The sequence below is a fragment of the Lactuca virosa genome, chromosome 7 (genome assembly GCF_052849685.1).
Source record: "Lactuca virosa cultivar CGN04683 chromosome 7, Lactuca_virosa_CGN04683_v6, whole genome shotgun sequence".
Lineage (NCBI taxonomy): Eukaryota > Viridiplantae > Streptophyta > Magnoliopsida > Asterales > Asteraceae > Lactuca > Lactuca virosa.
The window spans coordinates 29,288,453-29,312,341 of record NC_136432.1 but is presented as its reverse complement, the minus strand read 5'-3'; the positions used below and the strand labels follow the sequence as shown (position 1 = coordinate 29,312,341).

The 23,889-nt window shown below is 35.5% G+C and overlaps 2 protein-coding genes across 6 annotated transcripts; both read left to right on the top strand.

The window, feature by feature from the left end:
* Positions 1–12,151: 12,151 nt before the first annotated feature.
* LOC145126493 (uncharacterized) lies at positions 12,152–14,767 on the top strand. Its single transcript, XM_079061852.1, has 4 exons — positions 12,152–12,680; positions 12,828–12,977; positions 13,256–13,803; positions 14,031–14,767. Exons 1-4 carry the CDS (start codon positions 12,152–12,154, stop codon positions 14,712–14,714), a joined length of 1,911 nt encoding a protein of 636 aa, XP_078917978.1. The 3' UTR covers positions 14,715–14,767.
* Positions 14,768–16,453: 1,686 nt separating this feature from the next.
* LOC145125023 (G2/mitotic-specific cyclin-2-like) lies at positions 16,454–22,647 on the top strand. Of its 5 annotated transcripts, none has more exons than XM_079060514.1 (5): positions 16,454–17,743; positions 20,451–20,487; positions 20,797–20,956; positions 21,122–21,946; positions 22,155–22,647. In XM_079060514.1, exons 4-5 carry the CDS (start codon positions 21,515–21,517, stop codon positions 22,455–22,457), a joined length of 735 nt encoding a protein of 244 aa, XP_078916640.1. In that variant the 5' UTR covers positions 16,454–17,743; positions 20,451–20,487; positions 20,797–20,956; positions 21,122–21,514; the 3' UTR covers positions 22,458–22,647. The 5 variants fall into 5 exon arrangements, 4 of the variants coding, with proteins under 4 accessions (XP_078916640.1, XP_078916639.1, XP_078916641.1 ...); XM_079060513.1 differs by having other exon boundaries at positions 20,445–20,487; XR_013715759.1 differs by lacking the exon at positions 20,451–20,487 and having other exon boundaries at positions 20,797–20,912; positions 22,062–22,157.
* Positions 22,648–23,889: the final 1,242 nt, after the last annotated feature.

Sequence of the window (23,889 nt, the reverse complement as noted above, 5' to 3'; positions counted from 1 at the left end):
TCTTGGCTCTCCCATATCTTAGATCTCTCAGGTAGTCAGGATAGCTTCGTAACCAATGCCCCCTCTTTTGGCAGTAGAAACATATGGATTCTTCTTGGAATGGTACACAGGACTATCTCAGACTCAGCCTTACTCTTGCGTAGAGAAAACTTTTCTGGACTTCCAATGTTGCCATTTCCCATAGAGGGTTGGGATATTGATTTACCAGACAAGTTTGCCGACCAGTGCGCCAAATCATTCCTGATTTAGCAGCAAATAAGCAAATAAGTCAAATCAATAAGGGTCATGTTGTGGTCCATCATATAGTACTCTCTAACGAACTTACATATGATTCGGGAAGTGACTGAAGATCCAAGTCAACAACCAACTTCCTTTAAACATCGACACCTAACAATCCCAATCTATCAATATGTAACCTTTTATCTAAGACATGAGCACAAATAGACTTTCCATTTCCATGTCTTTTGCCAATAGGGCTTGAGTGACCTTGAACTTTTCAAGTCTTCGAACACGTGGGTCAGGGAGATTTATTGGAGGACGTGGAGGAAATGAAGCATGATTTCCATTTCCACAATACAATCGTGGAACATCAGCTTCACATGGAAAACCTTTTCCAAACGGATTTAGGAAGACCATAGTTGTCAGACTTTGACATCTATAAAACGGGAGAAAATTCAAGTTTAGTTGATTGAGTCCTTAATAAAACACCCAAATGAGATATTAAGGCTAGGACCCAACACAATATCCTACAAATTGGAAGAGGGATGCCGTAATCCAACTCGCAGAACATTTGAAGGTAGGTCAATGACGATTTACCAATTTCCACCATGAAAAACGAAAAAAAGGTTAAGTTTTAAATGTATTGAAACTCCTAGATCTTTTGAGATTCATTGAACTTTTCAATGTGATGTTTAATCTCGATTATGCCCTTCATTTGTGACTGGGATGCCGAGGATCACAAATAAGGTGTGAATAACTATGCGAATATACGTGATGCCCTCAATGTTACAGTTACCTAATCGACGTGCCGGTTAACCACACACGCTTCATCGATATGTGACAAACATCGAGTCACCCTTCGCTACCAATGCCAAACCCAACTTAGTGTGCTGGTTAACCACACACGCTCCACTAATTGTCTCGACAAGGGTACAAAGTGTAATTCCATGGAATTGCATCGATTTCACTTTTCCCTAAAGTAACTAAGATTTGGGAATTTAGTAAAACATTTAGTTACTTTAACATTCATTATACTTTTAATGAGGAGAGGGTTTGCCCTATCCTACCCTTTCGGCTAACGATCCTCCACTAGTCAAGAGTGCGGTGGGTAAGAGCGGATACCCATTCAATCGCCATTTTATAGGCAATTTCCTTAAACACCCCTTATAGACCAGCTTCGTGAATGAGGCCTACTAACGGTAAGACTAGCAGTTTAAGTTATACATATATAATATTAGACTTTTAATGTTATATATAGTATAGGGTGTATTTTACACTTTTAAAATACTAGGTGGTTTAATTTTATAAATTACACTTTTAATTTAAATTAAATATAAACCATATCATTATGGATTTATTAACTTTCTTTTAATTATACCTTTAATTAACTTAATAAAACCATAAGGGTGTAATTTGAACTTTTTTCAAAACAAGGGTTTTAGAATTTAAAATTTCAAAAATTAAACTTTTAATCAAAAATTTAAATTCCAAAACTTGAGGGCAAGTTTTGAAACATTTAAAACATTAGGGTTTAACTATTTAAATTTTAAAACTAAAACTTGTAAGGTTCAAATTTAAACTATAAAACCTAAAGGGTGAAAAATTAAAATTTTTCCAAACTTTATCAAGAACATTCTAGATCAATAATTCAAAATTAACAATTAATTTGGTTATCTAATTTTGACCTAGTTCAATTACTTGCAAGACAATCTATCAAATAATTCAAATAAATCAAGTTTATCACATAAGGCAATGATTATCCAGTTAATTTGATAATTATCTTCTATTCTAGCAAGGATAATCATTACCAAACATAAAAAATCGAATTTTAAGAGTTAAAAACGTTTTTGGTAACTTATCCAAGCCAAATCAGCAAAAAAAACCCGAAGATACCTTTGTCTGACCCTTGGACTCGCCGAGTCGGCCTGACTCGCCGAGTTCCTCCACTGACTCGCCGAGTCAGTCAGGCAGATAGCAGAAAAAAACGATTTTTTAAGCAAGCAATGAACAATTAAGCATCAATTCATCATACAAATAGCCTAGGCTCTGATACCACTGATGGGTTTTGAGCACTACAACATTCCTATGGTGTACATGAAAACCCTAAAGCTTTGGATCTAGTTTGTCTAATGAGCATGCAATAATCATCCAAAGCCATAAACCCTAGATCTAGCATCTGATAATCAATATAAACATAAGAATAGGGTTTAGATCTTACCTTGATTGTTATGTAGCAATAACAATCTGTTCCTTGTTGTAATTGGCTTCTGAAAAGCTTAGAGTCACAAATGTCACTCCTCTAATGGCTCACAAACACCAAGAGCAAGATGATGAAGAAGGAGAAGAGGAGAGGCACTCAAAAACGTCTAGAAACCCTAAGGAATCAGTTACCCACGTTTTTGGTGCCCTAGGGGTGCTTAAATAGTGAGGCTATTAGGGTTATCTAACAAGGAAACCCTAATTTGACTGCTTAGGCCCTAAGCAACCCATGAACTCCTCCTTTAGAAGCCTTGGACGATTTCTAATGGGTTTCCCCATAGAATTCGTCCACTCCTCTAATAAGGAGTCCAATAGCCCAATATTCAACTATCACACAATTGACAGTTCTAGTCCCTTAAGTTTAATTAATCTCTTTTAGCCACAAAATTAATTCTTAATTAATTATTGACCAATATTAATTAAACAATATGATTTCTCCTTTAATATATTATTCATATAATATATTAATAAATCATAATTAATCCTCTCTCTCCATAATTCATCCTATCAAGTTGCCTTGGTGAAGGCAACCCAAAAGGACCATGCACCATCGGGTCAAGTACATACCAAAATAGTTATGGACTTAGATACTAATCCAACAGGTATACCATACACACACGTACATGTCAACACCGACAATGATGCCCACTCAACCCCACCCATGTACCCACACCCATACGCATTCATTTACACCCATGCTAACAAGCTTGCATATGATTGGGGTTAGAGTTAAATTAATGAAAGTTTTATCTTTTTTAATTAAAATAATAATAAATTACAAAACAAAATCAATAAAAGCGTTTCTTGGTCATATTATACAATATACTTTCTAATACCATTGACAAATTTGCAAGCCAAACAGAAAACAGAAAACAGATCTAATTTTGTGTCAACCAAACGCATAACACATAACAGATTCTAGTTCTTTGAACTCCAATTCCTTTGGCGGATTTCATTCCCTCCAAAAACATTATTTGAACCCAACACCCCCTAAGAATATATTGCGATAAAATTGGGAAACTATGTTGCGATGTTCTTTATTTGTCGTTGATGTCAAAACCAGCTAACTATGAGAAAAAAAAGAGCTTTATCATAAACCTCAACTCGATAAGGATTGGTCCAGATGTGACAAATATACTATTGTCTCATCTACTTTAAATAAGCTAGAAATTACCATCGGATTTAAATTATGTCGCTATTTTGTCGGTATTACGTCGCTAAATTAAGGTTTTTTTTTGTCACCGTCCACACCAATGTTTTAAAAACCGGTTTTTTAGTTGAACCGGTATAGTGACCGGTTCCCGGTTTAACCGGTTCGACCGACAGGTCAATCGGTTTCTATAATTTTCGTATTTTTTCATATTTTTGTATACATACATACATATATAAATCATGAATTTGATGTTTACAAGTTCAAACATTAAAAATATACATAAAAATAAGTTGCAGATCACTTCAAATACATTAAAACAACACATAACCATAAATTTTAATGTTTTGCATCAATCCATATACGTCAAAAAGAAAATAAAGTATAATACCGAAACAGAATATAGTTTTAGATGAATACAAACACATCAAAAAACTTTATAACATTATCATATGTTTTTATTTAGAGAAAACTACATAGATTTGAAAAAATTCACCAAAGTTTATTATGCAAATGGTTTTTTTGCATGTGTTTTTATTTGGTTTAACCGATTCAACCGGGTTTTTCTAAAAACCGGCCGGTTCAATCCGGTTCAGAAATCGACGCAAAACCGATGATAGTTGAACCGCTCCCTTTCCTGGTTCCCGGTCAAACCGGTTCAACCAGCCGGTTCAAACCGGTTTTTAAAACATTGGTCCACACTAAGATTATGTGATATGCCTCTAACGCACATTAGTTTTTGCATATGTTACATCACCCTCTCATATGTTATGTAGAGTGAATGCTTGTTGCTCAAGATCAGTTGCACTTATTAAGGATTAATAGGACAATGGATTTTATTGATGAATCCTTTATACATAAGGTTGGTACTTGTAACATTGGTGCTTTAAAAGCTTATAACTTGGTGAGTAGTATGAAGGGTGGCTTTGATTCTAGGGGAGGGACTGCAGTTGACTTTAAAAATTTTCATAGAGATTTGAATTCTAAAATTGGTGTCAAAGATTCCCAAATGGTTGTGGATATATTGACAAACAGAAAATTATGTTTCTCTAATTTTTCATTTGAGGTCCAAAAAGATGTTGATGATCATCTTACTGGACTTTTTTGGGCTGATGATACTTCGAAAGCCATCTATAAGGAATTTGGAGATGTACTATCTTTTGATGCTACTTATCAAACAAACAAGTAATTCCTAATCCTTATTTGTTCTTTTTATGGTATTTGTTCTTTTTAATAATACTTATCAAAAAAATTCAGGTATTCTATGGTATTTGTTCTTTTTACTGGAGTTGACTACCACAAGCGTTGTGTTACTTTTGCTGCTGGTTTACTAGCTCGTGAGACAGCAGATACATATGTGTGGTTGCTTGAAGTGTTTCGTAAAGCATTTGTCAAGCCACCCATGATGATTGTAACAGATCAAGATTCATCAATGAAGAAAGCTGTAAATTTTGTTTTTTCCTGAATCGAAGCATAGACTATGCATGTGGCACATCACTCAAAAACTTGAGGAAAAGGTATATTCTTTGTTCTTGATTCCTATATATGTTTATAACCATATAGATCATAAATCACATTATGAATTCACAATGTAAATTTACATATGATGAAAGGAACAAATCTAAATCATAAATCACACTGTGAATTCATAATGTGAAACAAATGTTATGTTACTATGAATTACATCAAATATTCAACACATGTAATGATTCTTATGTGTTTCTTTTTTTTAGATTCCTATCGATGTTTATAACCATCCGGACTTCCAGAAGACATTTTTTGATATTATATGGAATCTTCAATGTTCTCAACAAGATTTTGAAAGTTCGTGGTCAACAATGTTAGATAAGTTTCATCTAAAAGAAAATGACTGGTTAAGGTCTGTTTTTATTTTGAGGAGATGGGGAAAAGATGTCATATGTTTTTCATATTGTTTAAATGCTTATATAATAATAATAATGCTAAGACTAATAATTAGGCACGGTAAATATTAGACTAAAATCTAGTGGTAATAATACTAGGTTTCGTCAAAGGAAATTATATTGTTAAGATGAGAAGTGTTGTCCGAGTTTGGAATCATCACTTTAACAAGTGACTGCATAGTTACTTTCATCTTACACATAGATATGAAGTATTTTATATAAATTACATGCTATGTGTGCATATTATCTGTATACTTGCTATCTATGCTGGATGAATGATTTTATACATGTTTTAAATGATTTAAACTGTATACGTATTTTATACCTATAAATTACAATGGGTAAAAGATGGGTAGATGCAATATGAGTTGGATGATGAGATGAGAGGTGATATAGACCATAAGATAAGGGTGAGAGGCGAACAATGAGAGAAGCCTTTTACCCAAGCGTTGGCCCCGTCATCTAGCAGAGTATGGATGAAAACCACGGATTATTCTAGACAGTCCAGTGGGACACTAGCAGGCTCGCAACCTGTAGGTGTTGTGAACGATGTGTTCACCCGGTGTATTCTAAAAATCCATTGACATGTATTGCGAGTGGACTCTCGAAAATAGTACTGTCAATAAACGAGATAAACCTTGGCGACTACGCAGACTTAGTGCCTAAACCCTGGTGACTATGGACTTAGTGCCTATTGGATAAATGTCGGTAGCTATGGACTTAGTACCTGTTAGATAAACGTTGGTATCTATGGATTTAGTACCTATTAGATAAACTCTGGTAGCTATGGATTTAGTACCCGATGAATGAACTTTAGCAGCTATGGAATTAGTGCTTTACGAACGCGCATTGGCAGCTATGGACTTAGTGCATGTCATATAAACCCTGAAAGCAATGGACTTCGGAATGAACGAATGCAGGATAGATGACTCTTAGGGTAGACCTTAAGAGTAAGGAAGATAATGGGGATGGGTAATTGGGTTGATTGTTTGATGTTTAAACATAATAATTAAATTATCGTGGGTTGAAAACCCTATGTACTCACCAGGTTTCCCAACCTGACCCACTCAAGCTTATTTGTATCACAGGTGACGATATGAAGTTACATTACACTGAGAGATTAAAGAGATGTAGATCACTAGTGTAAATGAATGTAAGTTCTGTTTATGCTTATGTTTCTGTATTAACAATGACATCCCAAATGTTTTAAAATGAATAAAAATACATTTCTTCGGAAATGCTTTGATAACGTATTTATCATGTTTTACTGGGAACAAATTTCGCAACATTTTTATCAAAAGAAGTACTCTGATTTTTATAAAGCATAAAAAAAATCGGCCTTTTCTGGCCGTGAAAAATGGGCATGTCACACAAGTACATGCACATGTAGACGCCCACGTCAACGCCAACAAGCCCACACCAACCCCAACTCACCCCTACAGCCACATCCAAACCATATCCGTACATATCCATACAGACTCATACATATACCCTCACCATGATAGTCATATACCCACACCCACACCCTACCCTACCCTACTCTCATACCCACTCCCACTCCCACCCACCCCACCCCTACCCACCCTAACACACACACCCATACCCGTATTGATGGGTTTTGAGCACTACAACATTCCTATGGTGTACATGCAAACCCTAAAGCTTTGGATCTAGTTTGTCTAATGAACATGCAATAATCATCCAAAGCCATAAACCCTAGATCTAGCATGTGATAATCAATATAAACATAAGAATAGGGTTTAGATCTTACCTTGATTGTTATGTAGCAATAACAATCTTTTCCTTGTTGTAATTGGCTTCTGAAAAGCTTAGAGTCACAAATGTCACTCCTCTAATGGCTCACAAACACCAAGAGCAAGAGGATGAAGAATGAGAAGAGGAGAGGCACTCAAAAACGTCTAGAGCCCCTAAGGAATCAGTTACCCACGTTTTTGGTGCCCTAGGGGTGCTTAAATAGTGAGGCTATTAGGGTTATCTAACAAGGAAACCCTAATTTGACTGCTTAGGCCCTAAGCAACCCATGAACTCCTCCTTTAGAAGCCTTGGACGATTTCTAATGGGTTTCCCCATAGAATTCGTCCACTCCTTTAATAAGGAGTCCAATAGCCCAATATTCAACTATCACACAATTGACAGTTCTAGTCCCTTAAGTTTAATTAATCTCTTTTAGCCACAAAATTAATTCTTAATTAATTATTGACCAATATTAATTAAACAATATGATTTCTCCTTTAATATATTATTCATATAATATATTAATAAATCATAATTAATCCTCTCTCTCCATAATTCATCCTATCAAGTTGCCTTGGTGAAGGCAACCCAAAAGGACCATGCACCATCGGGTCAAGTACATACCAAAATAGTTATGGACTTAGATACTAATCCAACAGGTATACCATACACACACGTACATGTCAACACCGACAATGATGCCCACTCAACCCCACCCATGTACCCACACCCATACGCATTCATTTACACCCATGCTAACAAGCTTGCATATGATTGGGGTTAGAGTTAAATTAATGAAAGTTTTATCTTTTTTAATTAAAATAATAATAAATTACAAAACAAAATCAATAAAAGCGTTTCTTGGTCATATTATACAATATACTTTCTAATACCATTGACAAATTTGCAAGCCAAACAGAAAACAGAAAACAGATCTAATTTTGTGTCAACCAAACGCATAACACATAACAGATTCTAGTTCTTTGAACTCCAATTCCTTTGGCGGATTTCATTCCCTCCAAAAACATTATTTGAACCCAACACCCCCTAAGAATATATTGCGATAAAATTGGGAAACTATGTTGCGATGTTCTTTATTTGTCGTTGATGTCAAAACCAGCTAACTATGAGAAAAAAAAGAGCTTTATCATAAACCTCAACTCGATAAGGATTGGTCCAGATGTGACAAATATACTATTGTCTCATCTACTTTAAATAAGCTAGAAATTACCATCGGATTTAAATTATGTCGCTATTTTGTCGGTATTACGTCGCTAAATTAAGGTTTTTTTTTGTCACCGTCCACACCAATGTTTTAAAAACCGGTTTTTTAGTTGAACCGGTATAGTGACCGGTTCCTGGTTTAACCGGTTCGACCGACAGGTCAATCGGTTTCTATAATTTTCGTATTTTTTCATATTTTTGTATACATACATACATATATAAATCATGAATTTGATGTTTACAAGTTCAAACATTAAAAATATACATAAAAATAAGTTGCAGATCACTTCAAATACATTAAAACAACACATAACCATAAATTTTAATGTTTTGCATCAATCCATATACGTCAAAAAGAAAATAAAGTATAATACCGAAACAGAATATAGTTTTAGATGAATACAAACACATCAAAAAACTTTATAACATTATCATATGTTTTTATTTAGAGAAAACTACATAGATTTGAAAAAATTCACCAAAGTTTATTATGCAAATGGTTTTTTTGCATGTGTTTTTATTTGGTTTAACCGATTCAACCGGGTTTTTCTAAAAACCGGCCGGTTCAATCCGGTTCAGAAATCGACGCAAAACCGATGATAGTTGAACCGCTCCCTTTCCTGGTTCCCGGTCAAACCGGTTCAACCAGCCGGTTCAAACCGGTTTTTAAAACATTGGTCCACACTAAGATTATGTGATATGCCTCTAACGCACATTAGTTTTTGCATATGTTACATCACCCTCTCATATGTTATGTAGAGTGAATGCTTGTTAAGCTAGTAACATCGCTTAACGCCTCTCTCTTTCTCTCTCATAATATATTATTATATTAAAAATTAAGAGTGTTTTGGGTGGTGGAATGGTTGGGTATTTCTTAGGCTATGGTGAGTGGTCATACACAAGTCCCTCAAAAATTGGTACCAACTCAGCGACATATCAGCTTCACTACAAACTCACCACCAAACCACTAGACATTGAAAATAGTTACCACTCCATAATATTTATCTTTTTTTTTAATTTTTTTTAACACTAAATTAAATAAAAAAAACATATTTTAAAACATAAATAAATATTTTACATTAATTAAAAACCACATTACATTAATTAAAAAACATAGAATTTTAAAACCTAAATTACTAAAAAAAATATAAAAAAATATAGAAAATTAAACCTAAATTACTACAAAAACATAAAAGACATAGAATCTAGTGGTTATATTTTACCCGAACTTGTTGTTGGATTTTTAGAAACGCGGTTAGATTTTCCGGATCGAGATCCGGTTGTGGCTTTGTGTTTAAAATTTGAAGATCGGTAAGTGTCATTTTTCGGTGACGAGCTTCCTCCGTTGATTCAATTTTTTTCTAGAAAACTTAGAGTCTTGTCTATTTTTTCCGCAAGCACGTCTTCGCAAACCACTTTTCCGCTGAAGACCCCGTCTTTCTCGATTTGTCCCTTCCCGATGGTCGACGAAGTTGGACTTCCGGTGGGCCCTCCCCCTCGGTGTCGTTGAACTCATCATTGAGGTCGAGGCCAAAACCCACGTCAGACTCGGAAGTTCTTGGCCTTTTGTTGGATCCAGTGGTAGATCCCGAATGCGCTGTCTCCGAATAAAGAACCCATTGTGGACCGTTACGACAAATTTCCCACGCTTTTTGGTTGCCAAACGGTTTACCATTATTGGTAATTTTGTATTGGTAGCATGCGGTCGATAAAATATTCAAAATCGTTGCTACCACTTTTGTGCTTATTTTTAAGATTGTCAAATATGCCATTAAATTTCATGCAAGGCGCTCGTAGGTCACGGCATTTTGCATTGACCGAATCATATGTCCGCTCTGTTTCCCTTCCTAATAGCGTATGAAAATGGTCTAGACAGTGGCGGACCTTGCCACTGCTCAATTTCCGGCACGTAGTGTAAATTTTTTTTTCTATTAGGTGCACCTAGGGGTGCAAACGAGCCAAGCTACTTGCGAGCTACTCGAGATCGGATCGTTAAAAGCTCGACTCGAAACCGATTTTAAACGAGCCCGAGCCGAGCTCGAGCTTAATATTAAGCTTGTTTATTAAACGAGCTCGAGCTCAAGCCTATGTCACTAAGCTTGATTAGGCTCGCGAGCCTAAACGAGCCTTTATATAATATAATTTATTATTATTTATATATATTAAAATAAAAACATATTAGGGGAATTATGAATTTAGGGTATTAGTAAACGAGCTTTTTAACAAGCTCGAGCCGAGCTTAAGCTTATTTAGGCACGTCAGAAAAAAACGAGTCGAGCCCGAGCCTGAGCCGAGCTTGTATAACTTTTTACGAGCTCGAGCCGAGCTCAGTAAAAGAAAGCTCGAATCGAGCCGAGCTCGAGCTCGAGCCTCATATAACTTAAACGAGCCCGAGCCGAGCTTGGCCAGGCTCGGGCTCGGCTCGGCTCGTTTGCACCCTAGGTGCACCGGCTTGAAGTACGAGGGACACCCCTACTAAAACAGTCTGTGTCCGCCATTAGGTCTAGAACACGATTTTGAAAACTTTGACCTGATTGCACGTTCCCGGTGTCACAGTCTTGCGATATAAAAATTCAAGCTTTAGCTAAAGCTTCCTCCTCGTCTTCGGTCCATTGTGTAGTTCTTTTTTTTTGGTTCTTTTCCTTTTTTTTTGCCTTCTTCGAGTTGGGATTGAGATAATGGGAATTGAGATAGTTGTGAAGGTTGTACGTAAAATTGTTGAGGTTGAAAATATTGGGGTTGAAATTGTGAAGAAGGTTGTTGTTGAAAGGCTTGAAATTGATGTTGATTGAATTGTGGTGGTCGCTGTTGTTGGTAGTAGTTTGGGTGGTATGAAAGATTGGTGAATAGATGTTGTTGGATTAGAGATGTTATCAATTGCATGTAACTAAGATTTGCATATGGATCATTTGGAGTGTTTAGGGTATTTGGAGTGGGTGAGGTATTTTGATTTGGATCCATATGTTGAATAAAATAAAGAATATGGAAAGATATTGTGTGTTTTTTAGTGTAAAATGTGTGTAAAATAAGTGGTATTTATAGTTATAGTATATGGTTTTTAAATTGAAAAAGAACTTTTTTTTTTTGGTCCAAGAGTAAAAAAGAAAAAAGAAACAAAGGAACCGGTCAAATTTTTGACCGTTGCTGCTGCCCTCCTCTTCCTATTGGCTGTTTTCGAACGTCTTCCCATCCACCTCACATCCAAGTCACTGGACACCTGGCGTTGTTCATGCGTGGCTTGGGGTGCCTCTTCTTGTGTACCATTCCAGACAGCCTTATGGTAAGTGGTTGTGAAGTGGTGAAGTGTTATGATGTTATGGGTACCCGTAGCCTAACAAAGCCTAACAAACACTGATCACGTTAGATTATGTGTTCCCTTTCTATTGCAGTAATATTTAAGTTTCAAAGAATCTGTTGCTTTATGCACTTCTTTTCCTTTTTGTACTTAAAAGTAAAACAATGCTCCCTAAAAGCAGAAAAGCTAACAAAACTTCTCTGTGAAACGATTAATTAAAGTGACCTCACAAAGTTTAAATGGCAATCAAAGTTTGTGAAATTTAAAGTAGCCCATAGCCTAGTCATCCTACGTAGGTGTGTGAATTTTCCCTAGCTATCCGCTGTAATGGCTGACAACATGACATCGACAAATTACAGAAGGATTAATGCTGACCTGTATAAAGCTCTGTCAGAAGGAGATGATGCAAATGTATGTGATATATGTCGAGACTTGCCAGATGGTCCCTTGCACAAGCTAACCATACACGATGACACTGTTCTCCACATTGCGAGTTACTACAAGCGTAATAAGCTCATTCTTCAGCTACTCAGTCTGCTACCTGAAGACCAACCTGACAAACTCACATTAAAAAATGATGTCGGAAACACCATTCTTCATGCAACAGCCACCAACAATAAGACAGTCGAGGCTGCTGCTGAGATGTTGCGCCGAGCTCCTTCATTGCTCACCATGACCGACATGCTGGGAGAGACGCCTTTTTTCCGTGCAGCCCGTTTTGGAAAGAGCAAGAGTTTCCATTTTCTTGAAGCTGAAGTGCGTAAGAGATTTCCAGAAGATGCAGAGGTAAGGGCCTTTCTTGTAAAAGATGATAAAGCAACTATACTTCACGTTGCAATTCATAGTGAGAACTTCAGTAAGTGTCTGTTTGTGGTGACACGTAACTTTCTTGAAAATTTTCCTTCAATCCAAATGTCTAATATATATATATATATATATATATATATATATATATATATATATATATATATATATATATATATATATATATGAATGGACACAGATTTGGCTCATGATATTGCCAAAACTTATCCAATGTTAATCGGTGAAAAAGATGGAAATGGGATGACAGGTCTTCAACTTCTTGCCTGCAAGCCGTCAGCATTCAATCATGGATTTGAAGATAATTTCTTCAAGCGGTTCATACGCAAGTGTATGATACTAAGGCCCCTTTATTACGACAAGACAAGACAAAACAAACTCCCTTGTATTGTGTGTGACATGCGCGCATTTATGAGCCAAAATTGCAATTTTTTGTCTCATTTAAAAAGGTGGGACAAGGATTCACTATCATCCTAATCATTGAAAGTCCTAGAAAGCTTATATATAGTCTTGTCCCATATAAAAAGTACAACTTAACATACTCTTGTCTGCAACTTGCAAGTCTGCTAACATAACAACACTCTTAACTTCTGGACTTTTGTTTCTCAGTCATTGATTTGAATCATAAAGAACAAACCAGTAGAGTGCCTTTCCTGAAAGAACTTCAGAAACAAATTCTCAAGAGTAAATCAGCAAAGACACTTGCAACCCTTTTAATTGAAAGTGATGCCTCATGGGAAGCAACAGCACCCATGTCAAATCAGAACAGAATTAAACTCATCCAAGGGATAATGTCTTCAAGATTAAGTCTTGTTATTATTGTTAATGATCCTACTCGTGACTCCCCATTGTTTTTAGCTACAAAATCAGGTTGTACAGAGATTGTAAGGGAAATACTGCAAGTGTACCCTCAGGCGGTCGAGCATATTGATGAGAATGGGCGTGACATTTTGCATGTGGCAGTTCAATATCGAAGAATGGAAATCTATAAAGCTGTGATCAATATGAAGTATCCTTTGATGAGGCTAAGAGGGGAGATTGACAAACTAGGCAACTCAATACTGCACATGGTAGGCCAAAAAGTTGAAGATCAGAAAGCTGAGGTGGATATGCGAAGCCCTGCTCTTGTACTACGAGATGATTTGCTTCTATTCGAGGTAAATGACAGATTATCCTTTAGATTGGACTGGACAAATTTTCTATGACTATTTTTTATAATCAAGATGAGTGGTCATTCTTATCTTTTGTACAGACAAGAGATAGAGAGTTATCTTGCTCACTTTGTATCCCATTGATATCAGTTTAGATACCAGTCCAGTCGAATCCATGCCAAATGCACTACCATACTAACCCCTTCTGAAGTCTTTTCTTCTATTCTATCCAGCGTGTGAAAAACATATGTACCACCGAAGCAATTTCTCAGGTAAACAATGATGGTGTGACAGCTGAACAACTATTCATCAAGAACAATGCACAACTTCACATCGATGCCAAAGAATGGATGAAGAGCACTGCTGGGAACTGCTCCGGGTTTGCTGTGCTCATTGCCACTGTTGCCTTTGCTTCATCTTTCACTCCACCTGGAGGTTCAGAGCCAGATACAGGACGTCCAATTATGGAGGGCAACTATTTTTTTATAGTCTTTTCGCTAGCCAATGGACTTTCCCTCACATTTTCTTTGACATCAATTATCGTATTTCTTTCCATCCTTACATCTTCCTTCCGGTTAAAGGAGTTCCAGAACTCTCTTCATAATAAACTACTTTTAGGCCTCACACTGTTGATACTCTCTGTGTCAATGATGATGATATCATTCGCAGCCACGATTCTCCTAGGCAGTGGGAAGCAAGATTGGACAAACATTATCTTGTACGTAGTTACGTTTTTCCCAGTCATTGTGTTTGTGCTCTCATACGTACGTCTCTACAAGTTGCTCATTAAAGTGTTTGAGGAAAGTCTAAAGAAGGTTATAGATTCAATATTGCCTGCCCGTGATATGGAATTGCCCCAGCCTTCTCAAGCTCCAACTACTATTTTCACCAAAGCAACCACGAGTTCTTTTGTTTGATCTTTTGGATGTTCTTCTTTAAGTAAGTCTTGAATATATGACATTAAACTTGTACCGTGTTCATTTTTGTTTTATTCAGATAATTTGTTTCTGGATTTTTGTCTTGATAGATGTTGATTAGAAACAAATCACTACAAGAATCGACCCCTATGGCGATGACTTCTTTTAACCCTATGTCGACGAAAAGTCATCAGGACTGACCCTAAGCATCAATGATTTAAAAACCAAAACATGAACCAGTCTACTACTGGCCAGTTTCCGACCGCCGGTTTAACCCGGCTTCCATAATTTTTATATATTTTATAATTTCCTACACATATACATTTATAAAAGCAAGTATTTTCTTACATCTGACAATGGTATGTGTGAGCCTTAAACTTGTGTACACTCCGGTTAACCTAATCGATCGATTAGTTCAATTTTTTTTTTTTTGGAAATAGATTGTTTTTAACGGGTTAAGTGAAATCCAAATATCAAGTCCGATAAATCTGTTCAAACAGTTTTTACCGGCTCTATGAGGTTAACCTAATCGATCGAGTGGTTTTTGAGCCGCTCTCATCCCTGGTTTTGGTTTCAGGCTGCTTCAAAAACATTGCTAAGCATTGAGTTTGATGTGCCTAATAGAATATGTGTTTAAAAAATAATTGATCATTAATCATTTGGAAATTTTATAAAGTTACAAAATGGAATCTTTAACCTTCTCTATACATAAATATGGAAACTATCCACTAAAATAAGTAACAAAACCAAAAGGTCTTTGGCCTAGCCATATCAAAAGTTGATGGATAAGTGCTCCTCAACCAAAGAGTTGAGGATTCAAATATCTTGTGAACAAAAGGTATAGATTTAAGAGTAGGGCAATGAATCTGTGTAAACTGTTCTAAAAAAAGATACATATATATGTAAATATCTAATGCCTATCATATTTTCTTAAGCTAGTCTCTATTGTAAAAATGGTATACTCAAACATTAGGTATTTAGGTCGAAGAGGATCATAGAATCTCCTCAACAATTTTTCTATCTTTGTTATTCACGTTTAACTTTAGTTGATTCATAAAGGACCCTATAAAAAGACCTAGCAGAAGCGATCATGGACAAAAGAGGCCAAAAGAAATTAACGTTCAAACGACCATAATTTTTTATCAATCAGGAGTTTGGAGGCCCATTTTTACATCATCGGAAAGCTCCTAACATCTTCGGAAACCCCCTCGGTCGATCCCCAAGTGAAATTTCACTGTTTAGTTCTCTAAATTTCAATTTTCCAAAATGTTCGCATATTTCCCTATTTTCTTTTGTTAGTGTTGATTGTAAAATCACGTGATTGATATGATTGCCTAAAATCACATGATTGATTAATATTTTAATTTCATTAATTTTAAATCATTTTATTTTTTGAAAATTTGGAGGGTTGTTCTAAGTGGAAAGGAAAATGAAACATTGGTTCTTTGTCGGATATTTAAATGCTCCCCAAGACCGTGTGAATGAACCACGACAAACTTTTATAGAAGTCAAACCCAACTTAGTCAACAAAGTCAACAGAAAGGGGTTAAAAATAAAAGTCAACAATGGTTATCAACAACCTTCTTAGTTGTTAAGTTTTCTTAGTCATGATTCTTAACCATTATGTTTTACTTAGCTATTAAGAATACTTCTTTATTAAGTTTTATTTAACCTTTAAGTTTACTTATATGTAAAGTATTTCCTTAGTTTTGGCTCCTATATAAGGACCTATGTTTGTAAGAAAAATGTAAGAGAGATGTATGAGAAAAATGAAGTGATATAAAAATAGAGCATTAGCTCTCGTTTAAAATAGTTGAGTTGTTCTTGTGTGAGTAATTTTAGAGTACCACCTTTGTTTCTTTATAACCACCAATAAGTGGTATCATAGTAGAGGTTCTGTTTGACGACGAGACGATGGGGAATATGATTCAACCTCAAATTCCAAAAGTGACGACAACAAATTACGGGAACTGGAGTATTCAGTTCTCAAGATATTTGTGATATAGTTGAAGACGAGTATATGGAGCCGACCGATGCGGTTGCTGAAGCAACTTTAAAAAATGCTCAAAAGACAATGTTAAAGGAGTCCCGGAAAAGAGATAAGAAAGCTCTATTTTTTATTTTCTAAGGTGTTGATGAGTTAACCTTTGATAAAATCTCATACGCAAAGACATCAAAGATAGCTTGGGAGGTTCTGGAGAAATCGCTCCAAGGAGCCGAAAAGGCGAAAAAGGTATGACTCCAATCACTCTGTGCTAAATTTGAAATGTTGAAGATGAAAACTTCAGAAAGCGTAAATGATTATGTTACTCACTTGAAAACGGTGGCGAGCGAGATGAAAAGAAATGGTGAAGCTCTTGATGAAGTAAGGGTAATGGAAAAATTACTTCGTTCATCAATTACAAATTTTGATTATGTAGTCACAATTATTAAAGAATCAAAAGATTCGTCCTCAATTTATATGGATGAGCTCATCGGTAGTGTTCAAGCCCATGAATAGATAATGAAACAAAATGATGATATTGGTAAATTTGAGCAAGCTTTATAAAGCAAGATGTCAATTAATGAAAACCAAGCTAGTAGTAGCTATATACGAGGCAGAGAAAATCATGGTGGTTATAGAGGTGGCTACATAGGTGGACCTAATAGACGAGGTTGAGGTAGATATCAATTCTCTGGTCGTAGTCGAGGATTTCAAAGCATAGGAAGAGGAAGAGGTAGGTTTCAACAACAAAGTGACAAATCTCAGGTTCAATGCTATAACTGCAATAACTACAGTCATTTTAGTTATGAATGCAAATATCCAAAAGTGGAAGAAAAAAGTCACTTTATAACAACAATGAAGATAAAGATAAAGATGTTTCTCACATGCAAAGGAGATGAAGAAGGCAAGCAAAATATTTGGTATTTTGATAATGGTGCAAGTAACCACATGTGTGGTTATAAGGATCTATTTGTGAAGTTGGACGAGACAGTAAATGGAGACGTTAGCTTTGGTGATTTATCAATGATTCTTGTCAAAGGCAAAGGTACAATTATGATTCTTTCAAATGATGGTGATAAGAAGTATATACATGATGTTTATTATGTACATGCTTTGAAAACAAATGTAACATCTCAAAAACCATGGTAAAAATTTTGAATTTTTCAAAGCCATTTCATAAAAAACATAAGTCAACCATCATTGTTTCCAAAACATAATAATAAAAATAAGAGTATCAAATAATATTTCTCAACATAACAATCCATAAGATGATGTGTACGATCAAGCATTCGTTTTCCCCCGATCCTCTAAAGTACCTGAAACATTTAAATCCACAATTGTAAGCCAAAGCTTAGTGAGTTCCCCCAAAATACCCCACACAACAATACACATACAATGCATGCATACATGAGCCTACAGTCTGCCTGGACCGCCTTGCAAGACCTACAAGATGTCTGGACCGCTTTACCGAGTCTACAGTCTACTCTACTGGCCAGCCTCGCAAGACCTATAATAGTTGGATCGCTCCCTTAGGCCTACAGTCTGGACCACCTCGCAAGGCCTACAGTACAGTGGACCACCCGGGTATCTTGGCCTACAGCACAAAGCATGACCGCCTTAACCCAACCAACCACAATATGTCAACATATGCACATAAACAAACATACAGACAATAGCCAGCAATACAAGTAATCATAACAAATCTACCAATCAAACAGATCACTACAACATACCATCATCCTACACACAAGGATACATACTGTAATACAAAGTATAGTGAGAAAACTCACTTCACAGTCTAGCAGATAACAATACAAGTCTCGCAAATCCAAAAATTGGTACTACAGGTCACCAATATAACAATCAGGGACCAATTCATAAACTACAACCCAGAACCCTCAAATTGACCTAAAGTCAAACTTGGTCTGCAGCAATTAGTAAAAACAGGTCAGTGTTCGGCGGTCAAACCACCACAAACCACTATGTATTAAACACCAATTATGTATAATTTTATGTGTATAATGTATATTGAATATATTATACTCATAATTATTTCAGAACGTCTCAAACTACTCACCAACCCGTCTATCATTATGGATCGAGTCAAAAATCACAAAAAATAATTCTATTTGTGAGGTTGAAAATGAATTTTTGCATCAAGTGTACTTGTAACCAATTTATGATCAAATTGGATTGATTATACTCTCGAGACTTTGTGGATATAAAAAACGTCAAAAACGGAGGTCGTATGTAGAAGTTACATCCATTTTAAGAAATTAAATCAGTAAAATACTGATTTTCTTAATAAACGAAAACTGAATTGATCCGTTGAGGTACTTGCACACCCCATATGGAAATTCTGAGAACGTTTTTAGACTCAGACATAGATCAAATATTTGATTTCATAATCACAATATTTTTAACCCGTAAATTTAACAAAGTCGCGAAAAGTGTCAAATAGGATCCAATTAATCACGAAACTTTAAACGGATGTTCCCGGAGTTCAACATATCATATATGTTAAGTATTTCCTTATGTTTGGCTCCTATATAAATACCTAATGTTTGTAAGAAAAATATAAGAGAGATGTATGAGAAAAGTGAAGTAAGTGATATAAAGATAGAGCGGTAACTCTCGTTTAAAATAGTTGAGTTGTTCTTGTGTGAGTAATTTTATTCTTCCGTCTTTGTTTCATTATAACCACTAACATTATCATGATTGAAATATTCTATTTAAAGTGGTAGACATCTAAATGCAAGAAACCACAAACTCACTAGCTTACCCAAGTATTTGTGAACACCGGTACGAGTTAGGGCGCCAAATTTGGAGAAGGAGGAGAAGGGTTAGGCCACCACCATCGTCATTCCTTCGCCTCTCACCATCACGTACTCTTCCACCACATTCCACCATCTCTATTGATCGGCTTTATCCCCTTCCATCACCACCATTGATCGGACACTCATTTGCCTCTCACCATCTTGTCGTCTTCCACCCCTTACATCATGTTACATAACACTTATTGAAAATTCACCTCCCATCACCACCATTGGCGATTCACTTTGTTTTATGCACACTCTGTAACTGTAACTACTCTAACTACTTGTGGTATTTATGGGAGGGATGTCGGAGATGATGGGGGAGGAGATACAGGGATGAGGACTCGTAATGGAGAGAGTGAGATGGAGGAGTGTCTAGAAAGTTAGGGTTTTTTCTTGTTATTTGGTCATTGAAGAATATAATGAAATAAATATGTAAATTACATAAATGGTTCTTATGTTATACTGTATTTTAGAGATTTGGTCCAAGAGTAATAAGTTTTTATCATTTCAAAAAAATAACAAGTCGAAATTTAGATAACGATTGAGGGACAAATTAATCACAACCACTTCCCCAGTAAGCAAAATATAAAGTTGGACTAAATTTGTGTGTTTTTAAAAACTAAAGGATTATTTCTACAATTTTATCTGAGAAATATTTTATAACGGATTAATCCCGTTCTTGATAAAAACCAACTTCTATAAAGTATAAACCCACATTTAGACAGTTGAACATAAACTCCAAAATTCATTTAATAATCACATTCTTTTTCCAAACTAAAACGAGGTTCAATCAAACATATAACGGTGCCATAAATCCAACATTGCAATCCCCAACTGAATACGAATCATCATGTATTAAGGAATTTCTGTTGTTCAAGTGCTTGTGATATTTGTTCTTTGTCCCATTTCAATCTATTCATTGATCAGTTACAGATGACTTCAAGGGATGTTGTTGAAGAAGAAAACCAAGGTATACCCTTATTCAAGACTAGCTTTTGATTGAATCTCGTATGCACTGTTTCTTGAGGTTGTTCTTAGGTTGTTCTTAGGTTCAGTAGATTTACTGGTTTCGTAATTGTTTCTCTGTTAATGCTTTTTTTTTCTGGTTAAATTGCGTATAATCAGTATATGATTTCAGGGTTTTTGATCCGTTTTCTTGGATGATTTTCTGTTGATGTGTGAAATTTGATGTTCTTTCTCATTCTAAACAATAATTTAAATCCTTGATTGTTGTTGGGCTTTCTTAATTGGAAAGTTTGAATGTTAATTTTGTCATCAGATGTAAAGGAGAAGAAGATACCGACTGAAATTGGCAATCTCACTGCAATCACTCGCCCTGTTACAAGAAGTTTTCGTGCACAATTGATCACCAATGCAATACCTGAAAACCAAAAGGTGAAAGAAAATTGATCACCAATGCAATACCTGAAAACCAAAAGGTGAAAGAAAAAAAGTTTTCAAATTTATCAGTTAATCTTACAACTTAAATATTACTATATTTCTTGCAACTTTTTTATGTTTTCTAACTTATGTAGAATTTATTAGTTTTTTTTAACAAAACTGAATTAATTGACCCACATCTTTTTATTGATGGTGTTTTACAGAAACCAATGGCAGTGAATGTAAATAAGTTAAAAGCTACAATAATCAAGACAAAACCACCACCGGTGCCACAAAATGCAACCGTGATCGAGATCAGTCCAGACACCAAAGAATTGAAGAAACCTAAGTCTTGGTCTTCACAAAACAAGTCGCCTCAATCGTCACTCACTTCAACACTGACTGCCCGGAGCAAGGCTGCTCGTTGCCCGAAACAACCAAATGTTGTCGATATTGATGCTCAAGATGTTGATAATGAACTGGCTGCAGTTGAGTATGTTGATGACATATACAAATTCTACAAACTTGTTGAGGTACATATATAGATAGATACAAAACTCTAAATGCAACATGTATATGTATATATATACAATTTCATTGAATGACTTGATGTGTTTATGATGCATAATGAAACCATGGTTAATGACTACATGCATACACAACCTAAGATGACCGAAAAGAAAAGGGCGAGTCTGCCCGACTGGCTGATAGAGGCTCATGATGCATTCGATCTCATGAATGAGACGTTGTACCTTACAATCAACATTGCTGACAGATTTTTGGCATCTAAAACTGTCGCAAACAGAGAATTAAGGTGTGTAGGAGTTGTTACAATGCATATTGCATCAAAATATGTAGAAATGCGGACATATCCAATGGTGTATGATTTTGTGGAAATCTTGAATAATCAGTATGCGAAACAAGATGTTTTGGTGATGGAGAAACGGATTTTGAGTCAATTGGAATGGAGTTTAACAGTTCCCACGCCGTATGTATTTCTCACGAGGTTAATCAAAGCCGCCGCAGCCATAACCCCACTTGAGATTGAAGTACGTATTTATTTCGTTATTTTTCGTTTCGGTATAAAATTAAAAAAAATGATATGGGGTAAAATAGTTATTTTACAATAACTTAACGCCTCATATCTAACGGTGTTAGCCATAGGTACCAAACGCCCAAAAAACTGAAACCACGAGGATTGTCCATGTAAGAAAGTTCGATAGTTGGACTAAACTTGAAACTTCCACTATACCGCAGGGGCCATTTTGTAATTTGATTATGATGTTTGGAATATTTGGAATACAAACAAGGGAGCAGATGGTTTATTTTTATGCTGAATTGGGAATGATGAATTACCAGATCATCATAAGATTTTGTCCGTCTTTGGTCGTTACGTTAGCGGTTTATGTTGCACGCAACGCACGTAACAAAAACCCTGTTTCGCATAAAACACTTGAAATGCACACAGGGTTTACAGAAACACAACTGATGGAATGCGTGAAGATGTTGGTGGTGTCATCTAATAGTGAAGGATGGCGAGAAGCAGAAGGCAATATATAAAAAGCACTTGAGCGGGGCACGAGGCATGGTGGCGATACCCCTGCCGTCCAAAACTCTATTGTCGTAGCTTTATAAGGGATACTAGAATAGACTAGGTATATGGTAGGGGAGATGAGAGGAAAATGGTAGTGCATATTGAATGATAATTGTGAATATATATTGGATTTCAATCAATGAAATGTTCTATTACTTTTACCGGTATATTTTAGGAAATAGTCACTGCGAAACTTCAAAAGATAATCATATCTTTTAAATATTTTAAATATATTTATAATGAAAATATAAAATAAAATAATCTCACGCTAGTTGTACTTGAAAGATTTCTTCTAGCTTCGTTAAACAAATAATTTCACTCTTGTTTCATAAATATTCACTACTAGAAAAATTAAAAATACCTACGAAATTTTCCTACCGAAATATTCCGTCGGAAAATACCGACGAAATACCTACGGAATTCCGACGGAAAACGATGCCCTAAATTACTGACAATATTGTGACGGAATGCCTACAGAATACCGACGGAAGACAAATCCGTCGGTAAATACCGACGGAATAGCTACGGAACTGACAAAAAGACTAATTTGTTAAATTTCCGTCGCTAAATAGTAATTTATTAATTTTTTACTATTATTATTATTATTATTTATTTATTTATTTATTATTATTATTATTATTATTATTATTATTATTATTATTTCTGTTATTTTTATTATTATGTCATACGGATTACCTACGGATTTTTTTTATTTTCGACATTTCGGGCACCGAACGTCGTTTTTTTCGCTTCGTTTTTTTCGCATCTCTATTATAAATGATTATCTATAGTTTTCCCAACTTATACCTAATACCTAGATGTTTATAGTGGCGTACTCATTTTGATCGGTTACACATTTCACACTTTAAAATTACAATCACATTAACATATGTACATATATATACACACACATACACATTAACATATCCATTCTATATGCCCATAGAAACATAAATTCATATATACCCATAGAAACATACATTCACATATACATTCTTAGACACACATTCACACATACACATAGATTCATATACACACATATACATACATACACATATATTCATACATAAACACATTGACCAACTTCTATGAATGTATGTGTCTATGGTTATATGTGAATGTTTGTGTAATTGTGTATGTGTATGTATGTATATGTACATATGTGTGTATGTGTGAATGTATGTGAAAGGAGTAACTGTGCGAAAGGAGTAACGGATCTAAAGGTGCACGTGGTTATACACACATATATATTAGGTATAATTTGGTGATAGTATATATAATCATGTATAATAGAGGTGTGAAAAAAACGAAGCGAAAAAAACAACATCCGGTGCCCGAAATGTCGAAAATAAAAAAAATCCGTAGGTAATCCGTAGGAAATTACCGACGGAATAGCGA

Coding starts and splice junctions, on each gene's coding strand:
- LOC145126493 (XM_079061852.1), top strand. CDS start 12,152: ATGGCTGACAACATGACATCGACAAATTACAGAAGGATTAATGCTGAC. Junction 12,681..12,827: donor AATTCATAGTGAGAACTTCA/GTAAGTGTCTGT, acceptor GAATGGACACAG/ATTTGGCTCATGATATTGCC. Junction 12,978..13,255: donor CAAGCGGTTCATACGCAAGT/GTATGATACTAA, acceptor TTTGTTTCTCAG/TCATTGATTTGAATCATAAA.
- LOC145125023 (XM_079060515.1), top strand. CDS start 21,515: ATGATGCATAATGAAACCATGGTTAATGACTACATGCATACACAACCT. Junction 21,947..22,154: donor TAACCCCACTTGAGATTGAA/GTACGTATTTAT, acceptor ACTATACCGCAG/GGGCCATTTTGTAATTTGAT.